Below are 20,959 nucleotides of genomic sequence, written 5' to 3' on the forward strand. Positions count from 1 at the left end.
ACACACACACACACACACACATATAAGCATATATATACAACTATAATATATATATGTCTTAATATTTTAGCAGACTTTATGGCAAATAAAGTATTGTCATGACAAGAATAAATCAACAAAACTTGTGCAAACAGACTGTAAGTGGAATTTTGTGTTATCTACATATACAGACTGTAAACCTAATAAACAAACTATAACTGGGCATTTACAAAGTGAATCTAAGTCTATTTTTTTATTCTTCTGCCTCTTCTTCTTATTATTTATTTTGAAAACCACACCTATACACATAATGACAATAAAAGCATTTCAACAACCATTCCAAGATCCTGATAATACTGGCTGAAGAACGTCTGCAATCCTAAAAGTGATCTGAGTTTGGGGTTTAATTCTGATAATTTTAATTGGTCTCTGATGACTGGCATAATGCTAATATTACCCAAACAAACCTACACATATTTTGCTTCAATTCTGATTCTTGTTAGGTTTCCACAGCTTTTAAAATGTAGCTACTGAATACTGACAAGCCTACATCAACAGTGATATCATCACATTCGTTACCAGATATTAGACATCTGCTTTAGGCCACAAACCACTGTAATGCTAAGTATTACAAAATATAGGTTCTATAGTATTTACTGCAGATAAAAATAAAAACTGTATACAGCTTATATTACCAAGTAATAATAGCAATGCATCAATGACAAAATGGTGTAACAAAGAAAATAGGTTCTGTTGATATGACAGAGGATTCACTCTGGATAACAGGCTGGAGCGAAATCACATGGCCAATAATCCATCTGCTCCCATCTGGAAAATAAAATAATCTGTCAGTGATGGATAAGAGACAAGTCCTTGTTCTGCTTTGGACAAATACAGCCATCAATTTCACACAGAAATGTGATCTAATGTTTGAGGTGTGTGAGACTCACTATGTCTATGCCAGTAAATAGCTCGCCATTGGGTAATTTGGGGTAGACAACAGGAGTGTATGATGAGAGACGCCTGTCCCACTCAGTGGGACCAAACACAGGCAAGTCTTCCATAAAGAGGCGCTTTAACTTGCTGACGCTGGCATGGTGCCTCAACACCAACTCCTGAGTCACATCAGAGTCCTGAGAGAGAGTGGGGGGGTGGGGGGTGGGGGGGGGTTTAATTTTCCCTCATTAAAATGCAAATCAATTTATAACATTTTTGACATGCGTTTTTCTGGATTTTCTTGTTGTTATTCTGTCTCTCACTGTTCAAATAAATCTACCATTAAAATTATAGAATGATCATTTCTTTGTCAGTGGGCAAACGTACAAAATCAGCAGGGGATCAAATACTTTTTTCCCTCAATGTATTAATTAATGTACCACACAGATTCACCGACCACTTCATTAGGAACACCTGTACACTTGCTCATTCACGTAATTATTCAATCTTAAAATCATAGATACAGGTCAAGAGCTATTTTCAATGACTATGTTTACATGCACATCAAATTCTGATTAAGGTCTATATTCGGGTTACAGTCATGTTCTGAATACGATGTTTATATGTGTATAGGCATCAGAAAATTCCTGTATATATGGTTGTTGTAAGTATGACTGAGTTGCCATTCCTAAATACCTAGCCTACCTTCTGTCTGTCAGCACCCACAATTCCTTGCAGACTGAGCATGCGCACATATCTCCTTTAAGTGGATTTTCTAAATAAGGTGTTTACATGCAACAAATTTCCAAGGAAAACAGGCATATTCCAGGGTTGGGATTCAGAATTTGGGGAATCAGATTGTGGTGTTTACATGACTCAATACTAATCAGAATATTGCCATTGATGTGCTATTGATGTGCATGTAAATGTAGCCAATGTTCACATCAAAAATGGGGAAAAGATGTGATCTCAGTCAATTCCTGTTCTTGGCTAACAGGAGTGGAACACAATGTGATCTTCTGCTGTGTGTAGCCCACAACTGAAATAACTAAAAACATGTTTTTCTCCATTCTGATGTTTGATGAAATCATTAACTGAAGCTCTTGACCTGTACCTGCATGACTTTATGTATTGTGCTGCTGCCGCATGATAGACTGATTAAAAACTGATGTGTATAGATGTGTGTTTCTAATAAACAAATAATGAACAAATATTGAATAATAAATATATCTCTAGTTAAATGTTTACAAACCTCTAACATTAGAATGCTGTGACGGATGTAAATGGATTCACCCTCAATTCTCTTCTCTCTTCTCTGTAATAGTATAAAAAACAAAAAGGCAACAAGTGGAGCAGCAGATGTACAGTATGTCTTTGTGTACCCATCCATTTTATGTAAATATCATATATATTATATGCATTTATGAATTTATCTTGGGTTTGTATGCATTTTAGAGTGAACAGTAAGAAATAATAATACAGACAAATTCAAAGCTTGATTGGCCAACCTTTCTCTTAATGATGGACTCTGTTTCCACCTGTAGAGGCAATGAAAGGTGATGGTCACTGGAAAAGTTTATCCGTTACAGATTAAACCTAGTCCTATGCCTTTTTAAACAAACGATACCCCCGAAATGTGGATGTCAATACAATATGGACATATAATATTCACTACTTACATTTTGTCCTGCTCACAGATAATACACATACAATACAGAACACGGTTTAATTATTTGTTTATTATTGGTGTGTTTGTACCTTAGATTCCTGCGTTATGTCTTGTGTGATCTCCTGCGTGATGTCTAGTCTCTTTAGACTCTCCTCTTGATAGGTGGGTCTTGTGATGCGAACAGATTGTGCAGTGGGCGTTGATGTCATTGGCTGGTCAGCTGGAGTCAGTGCGATGACAGAAACTGAAGGAGGTTTGAATCCTAACAAAAGAAGAAAAAGTGAGAAGTAGAAATTCAGTCACTGAACTCTATTTAGCCCAGTGGTTTCCAGTCACAATCACAACACTTTCATCTATCAGGTCCTTAAAAAGCTTTCTTATTAACCAGTTCCACCATGTTTCCTTTTATAAACACAAATATACTGTATGTTCACTAATGCCATGTTTTACCTGCCACTTTTTTTCTATCTTCTGCCAAGGTTTGCTTCTTAAACAACTCCTCCTTCCTACACCGATCTTCCTCAGCTCTCCTGTCCACGCTCACTGCCAAGACATATTGAAAGAGATGAGATAAGAATAAGATCTGAGAGCAGGACAGAAAGATGACTTAAAGAGCCTAGAAAGTTTTTTTTTTACCTGATTTTTTAGAAACAGGCTCCAGCAGGAGGAACCAGTCATCAATCACTTCCCTATGACGCCCTTCTGCTTTTAGTCCAGGCACAGAGGGATGAAGTCTTCTGTCCTCCACCACATGGCTTCTCTTCACATCCTCTCTGAGTCGCCCCTTCTGCACCTCCCTTAATCTCTTTTCTTCCAGAATCCACATCTCTGACACACCTGCTGCAGCACAACCAATATAAAAGTCAACAAAGCCTATTAATTTACACCACTGTCCTATTTTTAGCACACAGGAGGGGTTTACATTTTATGTTTATCTCTTAAATGTAATTGAGAACAAATACAACTTAAAAAGTAAGGATGAATAGATTTATTGGCAATCAACCATGGTTTGCTCATTAGCAAAGCTATATTGTAATTCTATAGTTTGCCTGATTCTGATAAAAAATAGAGATTGAATTTAACCACAAATTACAATTAGTTAATAATACCTGTGGAAATGGCCTTCTTCTCAATCTGTGCTGGTGTAAAAAGCACAAACCAGTTGTCTTCATCCTCACGCATTGTGGCAGGAATTTTCTTTTCCATTCCTCCTACTATCACTTGCTTCTCTTTGATGATCATCGGCTTCTTGTCAAATGTTACTTCCTTTTCCTCGATTGTGACTGTTTGCTGAAATCTCAGGCCTGCTGCATCTTCAGAAATCAAAAAAGCCATACAGTGTACAGTGATATATATATATATATATATATATATATATATATATATATATATATATATATATATATATATATATATAAAATACTTGGTTAGGTTTTAGTTGTACCTGACAGGGGTAGTGCAGGTTGCATGGTCTGTGTACATCGTGGAAGCAATTCCAGCAAAATGTACCAGTCATCTTTCATCTGGACAGGTGTTAGAGTGTTTGCTCTTTGGAGTTTCGCCTCTACCCTCCGTCTAATCGCTGCTTTTTGCTCTGCTGTGTCCATGGTAGCACCTTGCAGTTGTAAAAATACAGAAGTGATGATGTGGATGGAATTTATACCATTGTATATGGAGTTATATGGGTCATTCCATCTCAAGTGGTCCTATAATTGCAAAGTTGGTTGCTCGACCATTTTTTAACTTTCCTAATGTTTTTTTGAGTGATATTGTTATTTCAAAATCAACAGCTTTTTAAAAATATAATTTTACTTGGTTTAACTACAACGGGCATCTTTGTGTCATAGCACACAACAAATTTTGGTTATACCATTGTTTATGGAAACCTCAATATCTCAGCTCAACATGGGCCAAGCTCCTTGGAACAAAAACTGATCTCTAGAGCACATTACAAGGTACATGTACAAATATAAATATTTTGCACATTCTTGTTCCTTAGACTTAGAACTTAAGTCCAAATGAAGTGCTTAATATTACTTACAGTTCCACATTTAGGGTCAATTTATAATGGGAAGGGTTTGAGTCTCAATCTTATTTTTTTTTAGGGGATACCTAGGTAAATATAGTGTAAGTCCGAATGCAGAACATTTCAGGTTTGAGACTTCTCTTATTTTTTATGGGTGTGAGAAAGTGCATTTTTAATTTTGGGTTGAATATCCCTGGTGGGGGACCAAATACGAATCTAAAATTTTTAACAGAAATAAATCCTCTATATTAGCATTCTGCTGTAAAAATTGTGAGTTTGCGATTGTAGGTAAACTCTGCAGCACAGTGGACCTCAAGGGCCAGATTTCAAGAACCAGCCTGATCCATCATGTTGGTACAGGTGTACAGTTGGTATGCGTGAATAGATTTGATCCATATATGGAAGTGTTTAGTTGGGTGTTTTACAAATGAACAGTGTTATAAACAGCGCTGTGGTGTTTTTTCTCCTATGATAAAAGCAGTAAGTGAGTTCTGTGCTGTAGTCAATTACTGCTTTGTAAAACACCCAACTGAACACTGTGCTTCCATATTTGGATAAAATCTATTCACACATACCAACTGTACACCTGTACCAAAATGATAGATCAGGCTGGTTCTTCAAATCTGGCCCTTGAGGTCCACTGTCCTGCAGAGTTTACCTTCAAACAAAAGTAAAATTAAAAACAGTTGAGCAACCTGCATTGGACCACTTCAGATGGAATGACCAATATAGTCAATTACCACTATACCACTTATACCACTTTAGTACGAAAACCTGGTATTCTGCTCATTCATGCAATAATCAAATCAGCCAATTATGTGACAGCAATGCAATTCAGTATATTATGCAGATATAGGTCAAAACATTTCACTTAGTGTTCACATAAAACATCAGAATGGGAGGGGGACTTCTGGGATTTTCCTGTAGTCTATAGAGTTTACACTGAATGATGAGGGAAAAAAATCCAGTTAACCAAAACTGTACAGCTGAAGTGTGGAAAAATGTCGCCTGGTCTTCACCTGTCCAGTTTCAATAAAACTATGCCCACTGTAGCCTCAAATTCCTGTGATTAGATAATTGCATGTATTACCAGTGGTACCGGTATTCCTTATATAAAGTTAGTTATATAACAGTTGATGTTTTGGATATTGTTAGTTAGCTGGCTAGTTAAGCTGATTGCCTAATGTGTTGGTGAGGTGGCGTATATTAACGTTATGTCAGAATCTGTAATCAAATATAAATGATGTGAAATCCAATTTTACAGACAGTGAATTGGTCAGTCATTTGAAGAATCAATACAATAACCCAATCCATACAATATCCCTACTATAAACTACTCATACAAAGATATGAACGTTATGAGTAGTTATATTAATATATCATTCTATACTGATCAATATGTCACTATTTTATTCATAAATAATTTACAAACAAAATACGGTTGTTATTTTTTTTTCCATAGAGTCATCTGTCCAAAGTAGTAGCTACTGTGTATATATAAAATACTTGATTATGGTTTTAGTTGTACCTGATAGAGGAAGTAAAGATTCCAGCAAAATGTGCCAATCATCTTTCATCTGGACAGGTGTTAGAGTGTTTGCTCTTTGGAGTTTCGCCTCTATCCACCGTCTAATCTCTGCATTTTGCTCTGCTGTGTCCGTGGAAGCAGCTTGCAGTTGTAAAAATACAGAAGTGATGATGTGGATGGAATTTATACCATTGTACATGGCGTTATATGGCTCATTCCATCTCAAGTGGTCCAATAATTGCAAAGTTAAGTAATTGCAATAATTGCAATTTGGATCAAATCTATTCATGCATATCAACTGTACACCTGTACCAAAATGATAGATCAAGCTGGTGCTTTAAATCTGGCCCTTGAGGTCCACTGTCCTGCAGAGTTTACATCCAACCTCACAATTTTTACAGCAGAAGGCTGTACAATACATAGAGGTAATCACAGAAAAAAATTAGGAAAGTTAAAAATTGTCGAGCAAGCTGCATTGGACCACTTGAGATGGAATGACCCATATAGTACCACTTATACCATTTATACCACACAATACCACTTTAGTAGAAACACCTAGGATTCTGCTCATTCATGCAATAACCAAATCAGCCAATCATGTGACAGCAATGCAATGCATAAAATTATGCAGATATAGGTCAAACATTTCACTTAATGTTCACATCAAACATCAGAATGGGAGGGGGACTTCTGGGATTTTCCTGCAGTCTATTCAGTTAACACTGAATGATGAGGGGAAAAAATCCACTTCCCCAAAACTGGACAGTTGAAGTGTGGAAAAATCTCAGCTGTTTTTTTTCCTGTCTTCACCTGTCCAGTTTCAATAAAACTATTCCCACTGTAGCCTCAAATTCCTGCAATTAGATAATTGCATGAATTACCAGTGGTACCGGTATTCCTATTAAAGTGGCCAGCGAGTGTCTGTACTCACATAATTACATTTTACATTATGTAAAGTTAGTTAACTAACAGTTGATGTTTTGGTTATTGTTAGTTAGCTGGCTAATTAAGCCAACTTCCTAATGTGTTGGTGAGGTAGCGTATATTAATGTTATGTCAGAATCTGTAATCAAATATAAATTATGTGAGATGCTAAGCTGTAAAAACATAATAATATGATTACAGACTCCAGCTGGATCCAATTTTACAGACAACGAATTGGTCAGTCATTTGAAGAATCAATACAATAACCCAATCCATACAATTTCTGTATTTACTATGAAGAGAGATAAAAAGAGAAGAAAAGGTGTTTGGGACTGGAGAAATGAGACATGTAACTGTGACTCAGCAAACGTTAGTAATATATAACTCACCTGAAGGATCACCTCTTTTCTCAAAAGGTACTGGATTCATCTGAACCACTTCATGAGATGTTTCTACCATTTCTCTTCTGTCCACCTCAAATGTTATTGTCTTTACTTCCTTTTCAACTAGCTGTACTTCCTCCTCTGTGGTCTCTTTGTAAACATCCACAGCTTTAGCAAACACTGCAATAAACAAGATACAACAATACATGTGATTTTGCAGATTCATACAGTACGTGTGTGAGTGTTCATATATCTCTGGGTTTACCTTCTTCTTTAGGAGAAACATCCTGCTGGATAAACCAGTAATTATCCACCAGTATCTGTGTCTGCTCTTCTCTTTGTGCTGGTAAAGTTGTTTGTGTTTCTCTCAGATGAATTGCTCTCTCTTCATTCCATTTCTTTTCCTCGCCCAAGTTATTGTGTTCCTCTGCCATATGTACAGAAGATGACTGGATATCAATCGCTAATAATGTAAAAGGGGGGAAAATATACATATACTGTATGTACATGGATGTCTGTAACAAATAACATTTTGATTGGAAGTAATGCAAGTAAGTGGCACCGTGGCTTCAGAAACTGCCTGTGGAATTTATGGCACAAATAATTAAGTTTATGACTTCCTTCTTAAGGTTTGCCCTTGCAGTATGATCACTGGGCTCCATCACTGACTGTGCATTGTCAAATAGGTAGGGTTTTTTGCTTATTGCAATGCCAAAAACATCAACTAGAATTATGTCCAGAACACCTCACATTCAGAACTCGTAAAATCAAATGAAGCACCTGTATATACTGTACATGTCTAAATATTGAATCATCAGATCTTGAGTCACAGAGTTAAATTACTATTTGTGGTCACGGATGTGAGCCCAGTGTTCCTATCTTTACATTTTGGTCTCCCATGCATACCAAGCTTGCTCTAATCCTTTTTCTGAATTTGAATCCTTAATATTTAGTACTTTTGTGGTAAGACATGCCTGGAGATCATTTGACCGTTCATGAGGTCCCAAGAATGCTCAATTTGTAATCATTTCTCTATGGGGTTAACATCAAACTAGAATCTTCTACAAAGGTAGAACCTAAAATTATAATATCATACAAATTAGCTGTACTAAATCACTTAAGGCAATCTATAAACTACTCATACGAATATATGAACATTATGAGCAGGTTATATTATTATCATTCCACACTGATCAATATGTCACTATTTTAGTCATCAATATTTTACAAAGAAAATACTGTTGTTTTTTCCATAGAGTCATCTGTCCGAAGTAGTAGCTATTGTGAATATATAAAATAATTGACGTGGTTTTAGTTGTATCACAGTTGTAGCCAGTCATCTTTCATCTGGACAGGTGTTAGAGTGTTTGCTTTTTGGAGTTTCGCCTCTATCCACCATCTAATCTCTGCTTTTTGTTCTGCTGTGTCCGTGGTAGGACCTTGTAGTTTTAAAAATACAGAAGTGATGACGTGGATGGAATTTATACCATTGTATATAGGCTTATATAGTAAATTACCACTATAGATTTTCTATATACAGTAATGTGCAAATGTTTTAGGCACTGTAAATTTTTCAATACTGATATTGTCTTAGATGCTTGACTTCTGCATTATTAAGTCAGTTAAAAAAAATTACATTTCCAAGCATTATATTTCCAACCTAAAATTCCAAAATTAAATGTAGCAGAAAATGTTTGTAGGTCAGTAAGAAAGGTAACATACTATGCAGCAGACCACTTTTCAGACCAAAAAGTGAATACCGGCTATTAGGGATTAGCTCCAAAAACAGAAGCAAGTGTGACAGTCAAAATGACCAGAAGAGCTGTGTCAAATTCTCCAAGCTGCTCCGAAAAATCTCCCAGTCAATTTCCTTTTAAATCTTCCCAGAATATATCTGAGACTACTGATGTACAGTATGATGTAAAGACAAAGGGTTATCATACCAAATACTGACTTTGTTTAGTTTAGTGCTGTTAATGCTTTTTATCAAAGTTATATTTTATGTAGAATATTCATTATTTTTCAAAGACATCTTACGTACTTACACTGTGTCTCAATAACACATTCAAAATCATTTATATAGATGAAAGGATTAGGTCAAAACTTGTGTGGTGACCGTATAGGCTTTGTATTATAAGAAGAGAAAAGAGCTTTCAGTTTTCTTTTTTCTATTTTTAATGTAGTTTTTATTCTTATCATGCAAGTGATCAATTTGTTTTTACTAACAGCACATTCCTGAAGCCTTGCAACATCTTTGTGACCCACTCCATTCCTATTCATTTAACCAGAGGTGGGTAGTAATGTGCTATATTTACTTTGTTACATTTGCTTGAGTAACTTTTTGAAAAAAAAAGTACTTTTCAGAGTAGATTTAATTGGCCATACTTATACTCTTATTCAAGCTAATTTTTAATCACAGATATGTACTTTTACTTCCTACATTCAGTGGCCTTCTTCTGTTACTGTTAAATATTAATGAATATATGTAGTTTTAATAATTAGTTTATATCACGTATAATGAGGTGGCGAGTCTCGCGATACACTGCAGAGGTCTGAATGCGGACACAACAACTACTCACAACCGGCTCAGTCCTGGAAGATAATGGCCGAAGAGGGGGAAGACATGAGCGCTGAAGGGAGGACACACACTCACACACTCACACACACACACACACACACTGTCTCTCTACACATACTTTCTCTTCTGTTCTGTTCCATAGACTGTTATTTTGTTCTCAGTTGTCTTGTTTAAATACAGATGCTGAAAAGTTTGTGTTAACATGTTGTGAAAATAAAGACAGTCAACTGTTGGGAAAATGTTAGTTTTTTGGGGTGTGTGTGAGATTTTGTGTTGAAAATGACAGGTTGTGTGTTGTTACAGGACTGGGATATGCTGCTTCATCTTGAACCCAGATTTTGTATCATATAAACAGAACAGAAAGACTTTCAAAGGGATGTGTGAGTTCTCCTGATTTTCAGGAGATTCAGGATTTTCCCTTCATTTTAATCAGATCTGAAGTAGCTAGTAACTTGCTACTTGAGTAGTCTTCTCAATGGATACTTTATTACTCTTACTTAAGTAATTATTAACGTTATTACTTTTACTGTTACTTGAGTAGTTTTACTTGTACTTGAGTAAAATATTTGGCTACTCTACCCACCTCTGCATTAAACTGATATACAGGCAAATTAAAATAATACTACAGCTACATATTAGTGCTTCATAACAGTGTTATAAGTGCAAAATTGATTACCACTTGAAAATAATTTATTCTCCTGATGGACCGGATTCTTATAAACAAAGTAGCATTGAAATAGTTTTGGATACAGATGGACATCCACCACATTAGTTAATCTACATCCAATTCCAAGTTCAGATGACTACATGCTGTAAATACAGCTCCCAGAAAGTAAGATAACAGTAAGAGAATGCCTCAAAGCTTCATGACTGTGCTTACACTATTTGAAATAACTATTCATTATGCTTACCAGCCACTTTAGTAGGAACACCTGTGATCCTGCTCAAGCATGCAATAATCAAATCAGGAGGGGGGGCGGGGGCGGGGGGAGGGTGGGTTCTCCTGGGATTTTCCTTAATAAGATAATTATGTAGAGTTTACACGAAATGGTGAGAAAAAAAATCCAGTGAGTGTTAGTTCTGTAGGTGAAAAACCTTTTTCATGAGAAACGTCAGAGGAGAATGGCCAGACTGGATCAAGCTGACAGGAAGGTGACAGTAGCTCAAATAAAAACCCTTGTACATACTGTGGTGAGCAGGGAAGCATCTCAGAAAACAAAAATCATGCCAAAGCTTGAGGAGGATGAATTACAACAGCAAAATGACCACATTAAGTTCCATTGCTGTCAGCCCAGAACATGAATCTGAAGCTATACTGAGCACAGGTTCACCAAAACTGGACAGCTGACGGTGCAAAAATCTCGCCTGGTCTTTTCCCTGTTTTCACCTGTCCAGTTTTGATGAACCTGTGCCTACTGTAGCCTCAGATTCCTGCGACTGGATAATTGCATAAATTAGCAGTGGTACAGGTGTTCCTATTAAAGTGGTCAGTGAAAAATACAGAAGCAGATATAGATAAGATATAGTCTTGGATATTATTTCCCTTTATGTCATAAAAACAGATGCATACTATGTAAAAATCTAACTGTCACTTCACAAGTCTGACATAAATCCTCCAGTACTGCTTTATAATATAGTTATGCAATTGATATGAATGTGTTGTGGAGGCCCAATAAAGGTGTATTTCAAAAAAGTGTTTCCAATTAGTGTATAAACTAGCAATTCATTAGAATATTGCTTATTGTATACAGTATACTGCTTTTAACAGACTCAAGACACCTTTAAAACCCTTTAAAGTTTTTTTGTGAATTATTATTGGATATTATAATTGCAGACAAACACACATGACATATATGCCGTTCAGTAACCTTTACAGATCTGAATGAAGTTGCATACCTGCATTTGCTGAAGATACCAACAAGGGTTTGCGATCCAGCAAAAGGTACCAGTCACCTCTCTCTTCTCGTTCTTGTATTTTCTGTTTAATATCCTGCAGCTTTTGTTCAGAAGTTTCCACTCTTAATATTCTTGCAGGTGCTGAAGATTCCATCAGTTTGTGCTCCAGCAAAATGTACCAGTCGTCGCTCTCCCCTCGTTGTCTCCCTGCCTGCTGCACTTTTGCTAGTTTTTGCTCCAAAATTTCTACTTCCTGTAATCTGACTTTCAGCCTTTCTATGTCCTGCAGTCTTTGTTCAATACTCTCCACTTCTTGTAATGTTTCCTCTAACTCCTCTATATTTTCCTCAGACACTACCTGCCTTGTCTTTAACATCAATTCATGTACTGTGTCTACTCCTTCCATCCCTCTCATTCTTTGTTCAACAAAAACCTTCTGAGATTGTCCAGTATAAGTTTCTACTTCTTGTGCTCTCTGCTCATACATTACTACTGTTTGTATTTCCTCCACATCCCCATCTTGTACTATTTTTTCCCTCATAACTTTTAGTATTTGCTCATTGCCTTCAATATCCAACTCTAGATTTTCTCCAACAGCATCTGGTCTCAGTATGTTTCTTTCCATTTCCAGTTCCTCATGCTGTTCAATCACAGCCTCAACCTTTATACTCTTCTGTGAGGTTCCTCCTATCCATTCCAGCTCTTCTCTCTGCTCTTTAGCCTGAGAGGACTGCAGGGACACTGAGGGTAAAAACAAAAATATTATTGCCTGATCTCTATCAGTGTTGCCAGGTCAGCAGATTAGCAGCAGAATTAGGACTTTTTTATCATCAGGTCTAGAGATGGATTTTCTGCATTATTTTCGTTAATTATATCAAAAGCTTTGCAGGCCAAATATATGAGCTGAAGTTTATTTTTAAATGCAATCAGTAAACGCATCAGTGAAACTGCAACACTCCTCTTACTGTATGATTGTGTCAGTGAATTGGTCTGCTCATTCACATTTTAGGACCTTGATGAAAGAACTTTATAATATATTTGTACTGGTAGCCATGATTTTGGGCTGTAAAATAAGATTTGGAATGATCTGATTTTCAGTTTGCTTGGGTATCAGTCTGGCTTCACTGACTCATTTATTTAGGATTGTTCTGCATGGCCTTTAGGGATAGTTTGGTTAGACAGACCCATCTATTTATCATGAAAAGATAGGAAGACAATTTTTAGCCACTTGTATGTACACAAGCTATGAAATTTAGTACCTGAAAACCTCCTTAGTAACAATCTGCAAAATCAGAACTCACATGATAGGTTCTTCAGGGTCCAAAAAGTGGGCTGATAAGTACGGGGTTCGAGGAGGACATACCAATCATCAGCTTGCAGTTTCCAAAGCTGCAATGTAGCACTTTCCATAATGCCAGTATCTGTGCAAAACATTTAGATGGGAAAATGTTAATGTAGTCATGCAGTAACAAATTTAATTCAGGCCTGCTGTATTTTTTCATGACAATGGAACAACTAAGAATAATCATGATTAAAGTGGAAAGGAAATGTTGAAAAGGAGAGTTAAAATGCAAGCACAGACAAACAGAGAGGAGAAGATTAAATTTACCTGGAGATAAGGATGACAAAGAATGCTGAGTGTGAAAGGAGCGCCCACCCAACAGATGAAACCACTCGTTATCCTGCTCATCCACTTCCTCTCTTTCTTTATAAGCAAGGATCTCTCCACCTGTTAGTTTGTCCTTGTCTGTGTGCATATCTAGCCTCATTAGGTTTCTTTCCATTTCCAGTTCCTCATGTTGTTCTGTCACAGCCTGAACCTCTTGTCTTATTTTGACAACCCTTATACTCTTCTCTGAGGTTCCTTCTTTCCACTCCAGCTCTTCTCTCTGCTCTTCAGCTTGAGAGGACTGCAGGGACACTGAAGGTAAAAACTAAAATATTAATGCTTGATCTCTATCAGTGTTTCCAGCAGGATTAGGACTTTTTTGGGGTTAAAAGGTCTGGAGTTTGATTTTCTATGTATTTTCTATTTTTAATGTAATTAATTACATTAATTATATAAAATGCTTTGCAGGTCTAATGCAGTGATGGTTGACAATTTGTGAACCATCATAATCATATTTTGGCCTGAACAGGATATAGATAGTTTCACTGGACTCTACCTGGGCCAGTAGTAGGCCATGATTCATCAGAGCCAAGCACTTGGAACCAATCGTCAACCTCAGTTCGGTTTGGGCGCTTCAAAGCCACAAGGCTTCTCTCTTTTGCTGGAAGAATAATTATTAGCAGCAGTTGACACACATACATGTATTCTTAAAAACACTGGGCTGTATTCACTGTTGGCGACTAAAAGTAGCACAGAGATATTTATGCAATGAAATTTATGCGTATTCAGAGGTGGGTTAAGCATCTTAGCCTTAAATCGATATTCACAAAGCGCACGCACCTTTTCTCTTGATGGCTGAGCGTGAGAAGTGTGGAGCTGGTCTCTTGGTGGTGGAGCTGGCTTCTAGAGATTCTGCTTGAGTGCGCCCATGGAAATGAAACCTAGAACCCAAGCGTAACAGTCCCTCTGGGGCCTTGTCTCGGTTCCTAAGTGCATGTGTTAAATATTGATTTACTGCTTTATGTGTCTAGAAATATGAAGTACTTCATGGTTTCTCTCATTTGAACTGCACCAGAAGCTTGATTCAGATGAATTACATACTATGTTGTAATTAGGGTTCCTTTGGGGACTACTACAAATTATGATACTTATGGCTGTGTACAACTGTATATCACCATCTATAAACTGCTACCTGAAGAAGGCATGATGCTCCACAGCATTTCTCCACAGGCATTTGCAGGCACGGTAGCTGGGCAGGATGAATTTGATGGTATTTTCAGATCCATCCTGGTTAGGATCCAAAAAGAATTGCTCATATATTCACAATTTCATATTCAAGATTAATGTCTACTAAATTGTTTTATTACTAAAATAGCTTGGTAGGTTCTAATTCTGCTGGTTTCCCCCATCATCATCATCATCATCATCATCATCATCATCTTCATTTTCATCATCATCATCATCATCAAATATCTTATACAAGTATTATTATTGCTAATACACTCTTAGTAAAAATTGTTTCTCAAGAGTTCTTTGTCAACTCATGTTATTAGCCAGGATAGTTTAATTTTCCCAAACAATATGTAAAGAAATAACATATATTCTTTATATATAAAAAAAGAAATATAATAATAATATTGATAATAATATAATAATAAAAAAGATTTCCATTCTTGAGGCAGCATGTTAGGCGTATGATACACAGGCTTACCTCTGAGTCAAAAATCCTGAGATGGAAGTTGCTGCGTGTGTAAGTCATATTCAGAACTCTTGCCCAGTTGAAACTCAGTGTCTTTTCCTCATCCTCATACACCACTAGACCATCAGCACATACCCCCAGCATCACATCTTCTCCACTGGCATCCTATACCCACAGACCGATAAACACAAACAAATCAAATAATATATTTACATACTGACACAAAGAAAAACTTATGCCAGCATGATACACTACACAAGCACATTTCCTCATGTTACCTTGGCAGGATGCAGGTGTACTCCGTACAGGTCGAGCGTCTTGACATTCTCTAGGAAAAGCTGATCTGCTTCAGCAGGACTCATAGGTCTGCATTGACACATACAGAAAATTGCTTTGTGTATTTTATATGGATCCGTGTAAGTGTGTAAGCATGTGTATTGCTGTTTTTATTTTTTTTTTAGAAGAATCCTAAATCTTATCTTCTACTTGAATTAGATTTAAGAATTAAAATATACTTTTGTATTTTTTTCCTTTTAAAGTAACAGTAACATCTTTGTCATTTTTAGTAATGTATCCTTTTTGTTTTTACTATATTTTATGTTCTATGGTTACTAAATTGAACATGCTACACATGATGATGCTGAACATTTATATATATATATATATATATATATATATATATATATATATATATATATATATATATATACATATACACATACACACACACACACACACACACACACACACACACACACACATATATATATATAGACATAGATATAGATATAGATATATGTATATGTATGTGTATATATGAGATTATATTTGGTATGTTTGTGGATAACCCAAATACTTGAGTGTACGATGCAGCTCTGTCACATTCTCTTCCAGCTCTGGAGTCTGACTTGGTGCGAGGGGAATATTACTGAAAAACTCTTTCCCATGTAACTCAGGATTATAATCCCCAAATTCCGACTGGATCACGTATGATCCCAAAACTGTCAACATATCTGATGGACAGTGCAGACGGCCAGTCAGGATGTCTGTCCTTAGCTGAAGACACAGTAAGTATCTGAGGAAAAAAATAAGAATGAATAAAGAAGTAAATAAATACATGGAGCGAATTGGTTATACACACACATATCAATGGGCAAACATTCTCATGGAACTGAAACATGTTTAAACAGCTTGAACAACTTTTGTTGAAGCTTGATGAGCGTGTGATGTGTTTACTGTGTCTCTCTCTATACAGGAGCCAAACATTCAAAGAATTATACAAAACAGACATTTTGACATTGTAAATGCATTTTACTGGTATTTTTTAAATACTGGACAGAAATGGCAGCTTTTTACAAATAAATGACACAAAATATGTTTTCTTGGTTAGCACATTTCAGTTTAGGATGGGATATGTTTAGATAATGTTTTAATACTGTAATATATACAGTGGGATCCAAAAGACTGAGACCACTATTGAAAATGCTTCTATTTTGCATTCTTTTTTAATACATTTGCATTGCATCTGCATTCAATTTAATACAACAATATTCATTACAGATTAATGACAAAAAATTGAGTGAAAAGTAGAATCTTTGAAATATTTACATGCACTTCAGAGTTTCTTAGTATTTGCTATGTCCCATTGTTGCTTTAATGACAGTGAGCACTTGAGCTGGCATGGACTCCACAAGTTTGTGCAAAAACTTATGGATCATTTTAGATCAAATCCATCAGCGTATCATCTAAACACATGCTTCAATAGATGTGATTAGGGATGAGGAAAATTTGATAAAGCAGTTAACGCGGTCAATATCACAAATTTGCTTACATAATTTAATTAATCAAATTTCTAAAAACCTTCTGTTTATTTCCAATTTTTAAAGAAAAAAAATCCCAGGTCAATGGAAAAGCTAATGGTGTTAAGTGTACTTGTATTTGTGAGCAGGTTATTATATTTTTATGGGGACCAAATGTGCCCACAAGCGTAGAAATATCTGACAGTTTTGACTGCTTTTTTCACAGAAAATGCAAAAACTAAAAGAGCCAAAAGATGTCCTTTTGGTTACTGAGGCTGCAGATAAGGTTAAGGGTAGGTGTATGCATAGCATTAGCTACAGAAATACACCATATGGTCAAAGGTTTGTGTTCACCATCACACCCATATGTGGTTCTTCCCCAAACTGTTGCCACAAAGTTGGAAGCACGCAATTTTATAGAATGTCTTTGTATGCTGTAATATTACAATTTCCCTTCACTGGAAGTAAGGGGCCCAGATGTGTTCCAGCATGACAATACCTCTGTGCATAAAACGAGCTCCATGAAGACATGGTTTGCTAAGGTTTGAGTGGAAGAACTTGAGTGTCCTGTACAGAGCCCTGACCTCAACCCTACTGGGATGAACTGGAACACTGACTGCACCCCAGGCCTCCTCTCCTGACATCAGTGTCTGATCTCACTAATGCTCTTCTGGCTAAATGGGCAAATCCCTACAACCATGGTCCAAAATATAGTAGACAGCCTTCCCAGGAGATTGGAGGCTGTTATAACAGGAAAGGGGGACTAAATCTGGAAGGGGATGGTCAAAAAGCACATATGGGTGTGATTGTCAGGTTACCACAAACTTTTGCGCATATAGTCTACCTATGTCAATAGAAGGAGAGAGAGAGAGAGAGAGAGAGAGAGAGAGAGAGAGAGAGAGAGAGAGAGAGAGATTTTACCTTGTGATGTCCTCAGCCAATACAGAAGGGTCAGGTGGGTAAAACTTGACACTGAATGTAAATGTAGCATCAGGACCTAAAACCACAATCAGCAGTGACCATAAAAATAAATGCACACAAACACACAGATCTGATATGTTCTGAACACCACATTACGCACTTATGATCTGCTTGTGAACCTGTTTAGAAAGGTCCAGCCACACCTGCAGAAGAAAAATAAAATGTCAGAAATGTACTATATTACAAGTAGTAACTACTATAAAGCCATATTTAAATCAGATAAAAAATTTAATATAACACTTCCTTTGTGTAATTAAATGTTATACTCTCTAACATGGATATCAAAATATCTAGAATGAAATCATTCACCTTGTTGTTGGACGAATCCCATGCTGCCAGGCCAAAATAGTCCCTCTCCAGCAGGTTGAGATACTCACAGACTTTATCAAACAGAACCTGGCCCACTGCTTTTTTCTATAAACACAGATACATAAAAATGCTCTCATAATCTGAGATTTTTTGTAAAACAGATTATTGATAGAATTATTGGGAGGTAATTACTGGGACTGGGAACTGACCTCCAGGTCCCTCGCAATGATCATGTCGTCCAAAAGTATAACTCGGTAACGGAACATCGCCATCTTTACTCTTCTTCAACACTGATTTTTATAAGCTTATCTGAAATGAATTACGACACAGCAAAAGTTTAGTAATTATAAAAATGTTATTTACATGCTACTAAATATATGAGACATTTTAGACCAAAATTTCACTTAAGATTAAAAACAAGACTTTTCTGTTTTCTGTTATGTCTCTGATTCTAGTGAACACTCCAGAATTATTGACATCTTCATAAAACAGAGCAAAATTATTGTATAAAATAAACATTGAGGAGAAGCTATTTTATCTATATTCTAACAATAAAACAACAACAATTCGCTTTTGAACTACATTTAAATAATATATTTTTTTAATAATATTATATATTACAAGCTCCCCGCTTATCTTATTGGGTCACGGGGAACCTGGAGCCTATCCCAGGCAGCAGGGGGAACAAGGCGGGGTTCAATCGCATACACACTTACACACCCACTCATACACTACGGACACTCTGGACATGCCAATCAGCCTACTATGCATGTCTTTGGACTGGGGAGGAAACCGGAGTACCCGGAGGAAACCCCTGCAGCACGGGGAGAACATCCGAACTCCGCACACACAGTGCATATACATACACATAAATGTATATAAAAACATACATACACACATAATGTATTAATGCAAACTATATTAATAATTATTATAATTGTTATTATATTCATTATTATTATTATGTGCATGCATGTTTATCTAGAAACTATAGAGAATGACCTCTATCCCATAAATAAAGATCTTGAAAATAATTATCTATTTTCAAGAAGAAAACTCTGGATAATAGACTGGATATGGCCATTTGTTATTTTTATGATTATGATAATGATGATGATTATTATAATTATTCTTTTTTAACAAAGACATATTTAACCTTATTAACAGTCAACGCTTTATGGCTCAATAACTAAAAACTACAGAATTATTGGATAAAACCTTAATTTACCAAGAGCATTTACTGTGTAATTTTTGAAGAGTGCATTTGTATTCCTATCTATGTATGTATGAGGGATGGAAAGTTGCCCTGCCCACACTGCACAGTTCTGTTGAAAGATAGGGCTATGGGTGTTTTAAGGAGATAAACATAGAACCCCCTCAATAAACCCACTCACACACGTACATGCGGGAATAAACACACATATATACTATATATAAATACTGTACATAATCTATTCCACCAATCAAAATACAAGCAAATACGATTAAAAAACTGAAATTTGCTTGATAAAGTTGTCTGATTAATGTTGGTGGTTTAATACTTTATCGACAGGAATATGTGCTGATAAAAAGCAAAATGCCTCATAGCTCCTGCTATTTTCCTCAGAATTAAACTTGAGTGCTATGTAATTGAATTAACATAAACTTAAGCAGCATATTTCTTTAACTTCTTTTTATCTTCTGTCAAGTGATAGTACATGCTGAAGTAATGTTTCTTTGATTGTTCTAATGTTTACCAAAATATTTAAATGACTTAAAATCATCACTTTCATTTCTCCAAATCCTCAGTCAAACCTTACTCTCAACTGGAACACAATTTAAAATCAATCAGGTATTAAATTTTTTAAAATAATAATCTGTAGATTATCCTTAGATTGCCTATCCCATCTATTAAGTACATTATTTAGTTTTACAGTGATATAAAAAATATATATTTATATTTACTTTCTATTTACCATGTTATAAAAGCAATCACGCTATTGACGGTATAGGTTAGACGTGCCCATTGTTTGTACTTAGTTCTTGCATTGTACTACATTGCATTTTTTAGCATTTGTTTATTTATTTATTTATTTATTTATTTATTTTTTATTTTTTACACACAATCAGACTATTTCTATAAGCAAAATCACTGAAACCAATAAAACTATAAGCTTACCTGGTCAAGTGAAATCTTCATTAGCTCTCACTTCATTTGCTTACTCTAGAACTCAGTGAGGACTCAGGTCGCAACTCAACCGAAGCTTCCATGACGTTACAGCTCAGATAAGGGCAAAGAGAGCTTCAAAAGAAAACTAGGCTATCTTTTAGTATGCATACAGTAACTACTGTACTACAGTGAGTACAGGGCATTTCTGCAGGTACAGAACTGCATGAAAGTTTGTGAACCCTTTAGAATTGTCTATATTTCTGCATAATTATGAAATAAAACATCATCGGATTCTCACACAAGTCCTAAAAGTAGACAAAGAGAATCCAGTTAAACAAATGAGACAAAAATAGAGTGGAAAAAGTTTCTGAACTTTTGCTTTTAGTATCTGCTGCGCTTGTGCAGCAATAACTAAAAGTAACTGTTGATCAGCTGCACATCGGCTTGAAGGAATTTTAAATCATTCCCCAGTACAGAACAGCTTCAACTCTGGG

At 36.0% G+C, this 20,959-nt stretch overlaps 1 protein-coding gene across 1 annotated transcript; it reads right to left on the reverse strand.

Annotated features, from left to right (window-relative positions):
* Positions 1 to 58: 58 nt before the first annotated feature.
* epb41b (erythrocyte membrane protein band 4.1b) lies at positions 59 to 20,595 on the reverse strand. The gene is made up of 26 exons (XM_017453769.3): positions 20,475 to 20,595; positions 18,526 to 18,625; positions 18,317 to 18,421; positions 18,108 to 18,150; positions 17,948 to 18,023; positions 16,084 to 16,302; positions 15,506 to 15,593; positions 15,240 to 15,392; positions 14,721 to 14,815; positions 14,369 to 14,514; positions 14,085 to 14,189; positions 13,529 to 13,840; positions 13,221 to 13,340; positions 11,920 to 12,660; positions 7,711 to 7,908; positions 7,452 to 7,625; positions 6,139 to 6,279; positions 4,029 to 4,199; positions 3,694 to 3,897; positions 3,221 to 3,424; positions 3,035 to 3,127; positions 2,674 to 2,846; positions 2,424 to 2,453; positions 2,168 to 2,230; positions 930 to 1,112; positions 59 to 807 (listed from the first exon to the last, which is right to left on the reverse strand). The coding sequence occupies exons 2-26, from the start codon at positions 18,586 to 18,588 to the stop codon at positions 778 to 780; spliced, it is 3,930 nt and encodes a 1,309-aa protein (XP_017309258.2). The 5' UTR covers positions 18,589 to 18,625; positions 20,475 to 20,595; the 3' UTR covers positions 59 to 777.
* Between the last annotated feature and the right edge of the window lie 364 nt (positions 20,596 to 20,959).

Source organism: Ictalurus punctatus, chromosome 23 (assembly GCF_001660625.3).
Source record: "Ictalurus punctatus breed USDA103 chromosome 23, Coco_2.0, whole genome shotgun sequence".
Taxonomy (NCBI): Eukaryota; Metazoa; Chordata; class Actinopteri; order Siluriformes; family Ictaluridae; genus Ictalurus; species Ictalurus punctatus.

What these genes read in the sequence shown, in the direction of transcription:
- epb41b (XM_017453769.3), bottom strand. Translation starts at nt 18,588, where the DNA reads ATGGCGATGTTCCGTTACCGAGTTATACTTTTGGACGACATGATCATT. An exon ending in GGTTCACAAGCAGATCATAA is followed by an intron (nt 18,024 to 18,107) that starts GTGCGTAATGTG and finishes TTGTGGTTTTAG; the next exon opens with GTCCTGATGCTACATTTACA. An exon ending in ATGGCCTACTACTGGCCCAG is followed by an intron (nt 13,841 to 14,084) that starts GTAGAGTCCAGT and finishes TTTTACCTTCAG; the next exon opens with TGTCCCTGCAGTCCTCTCAA.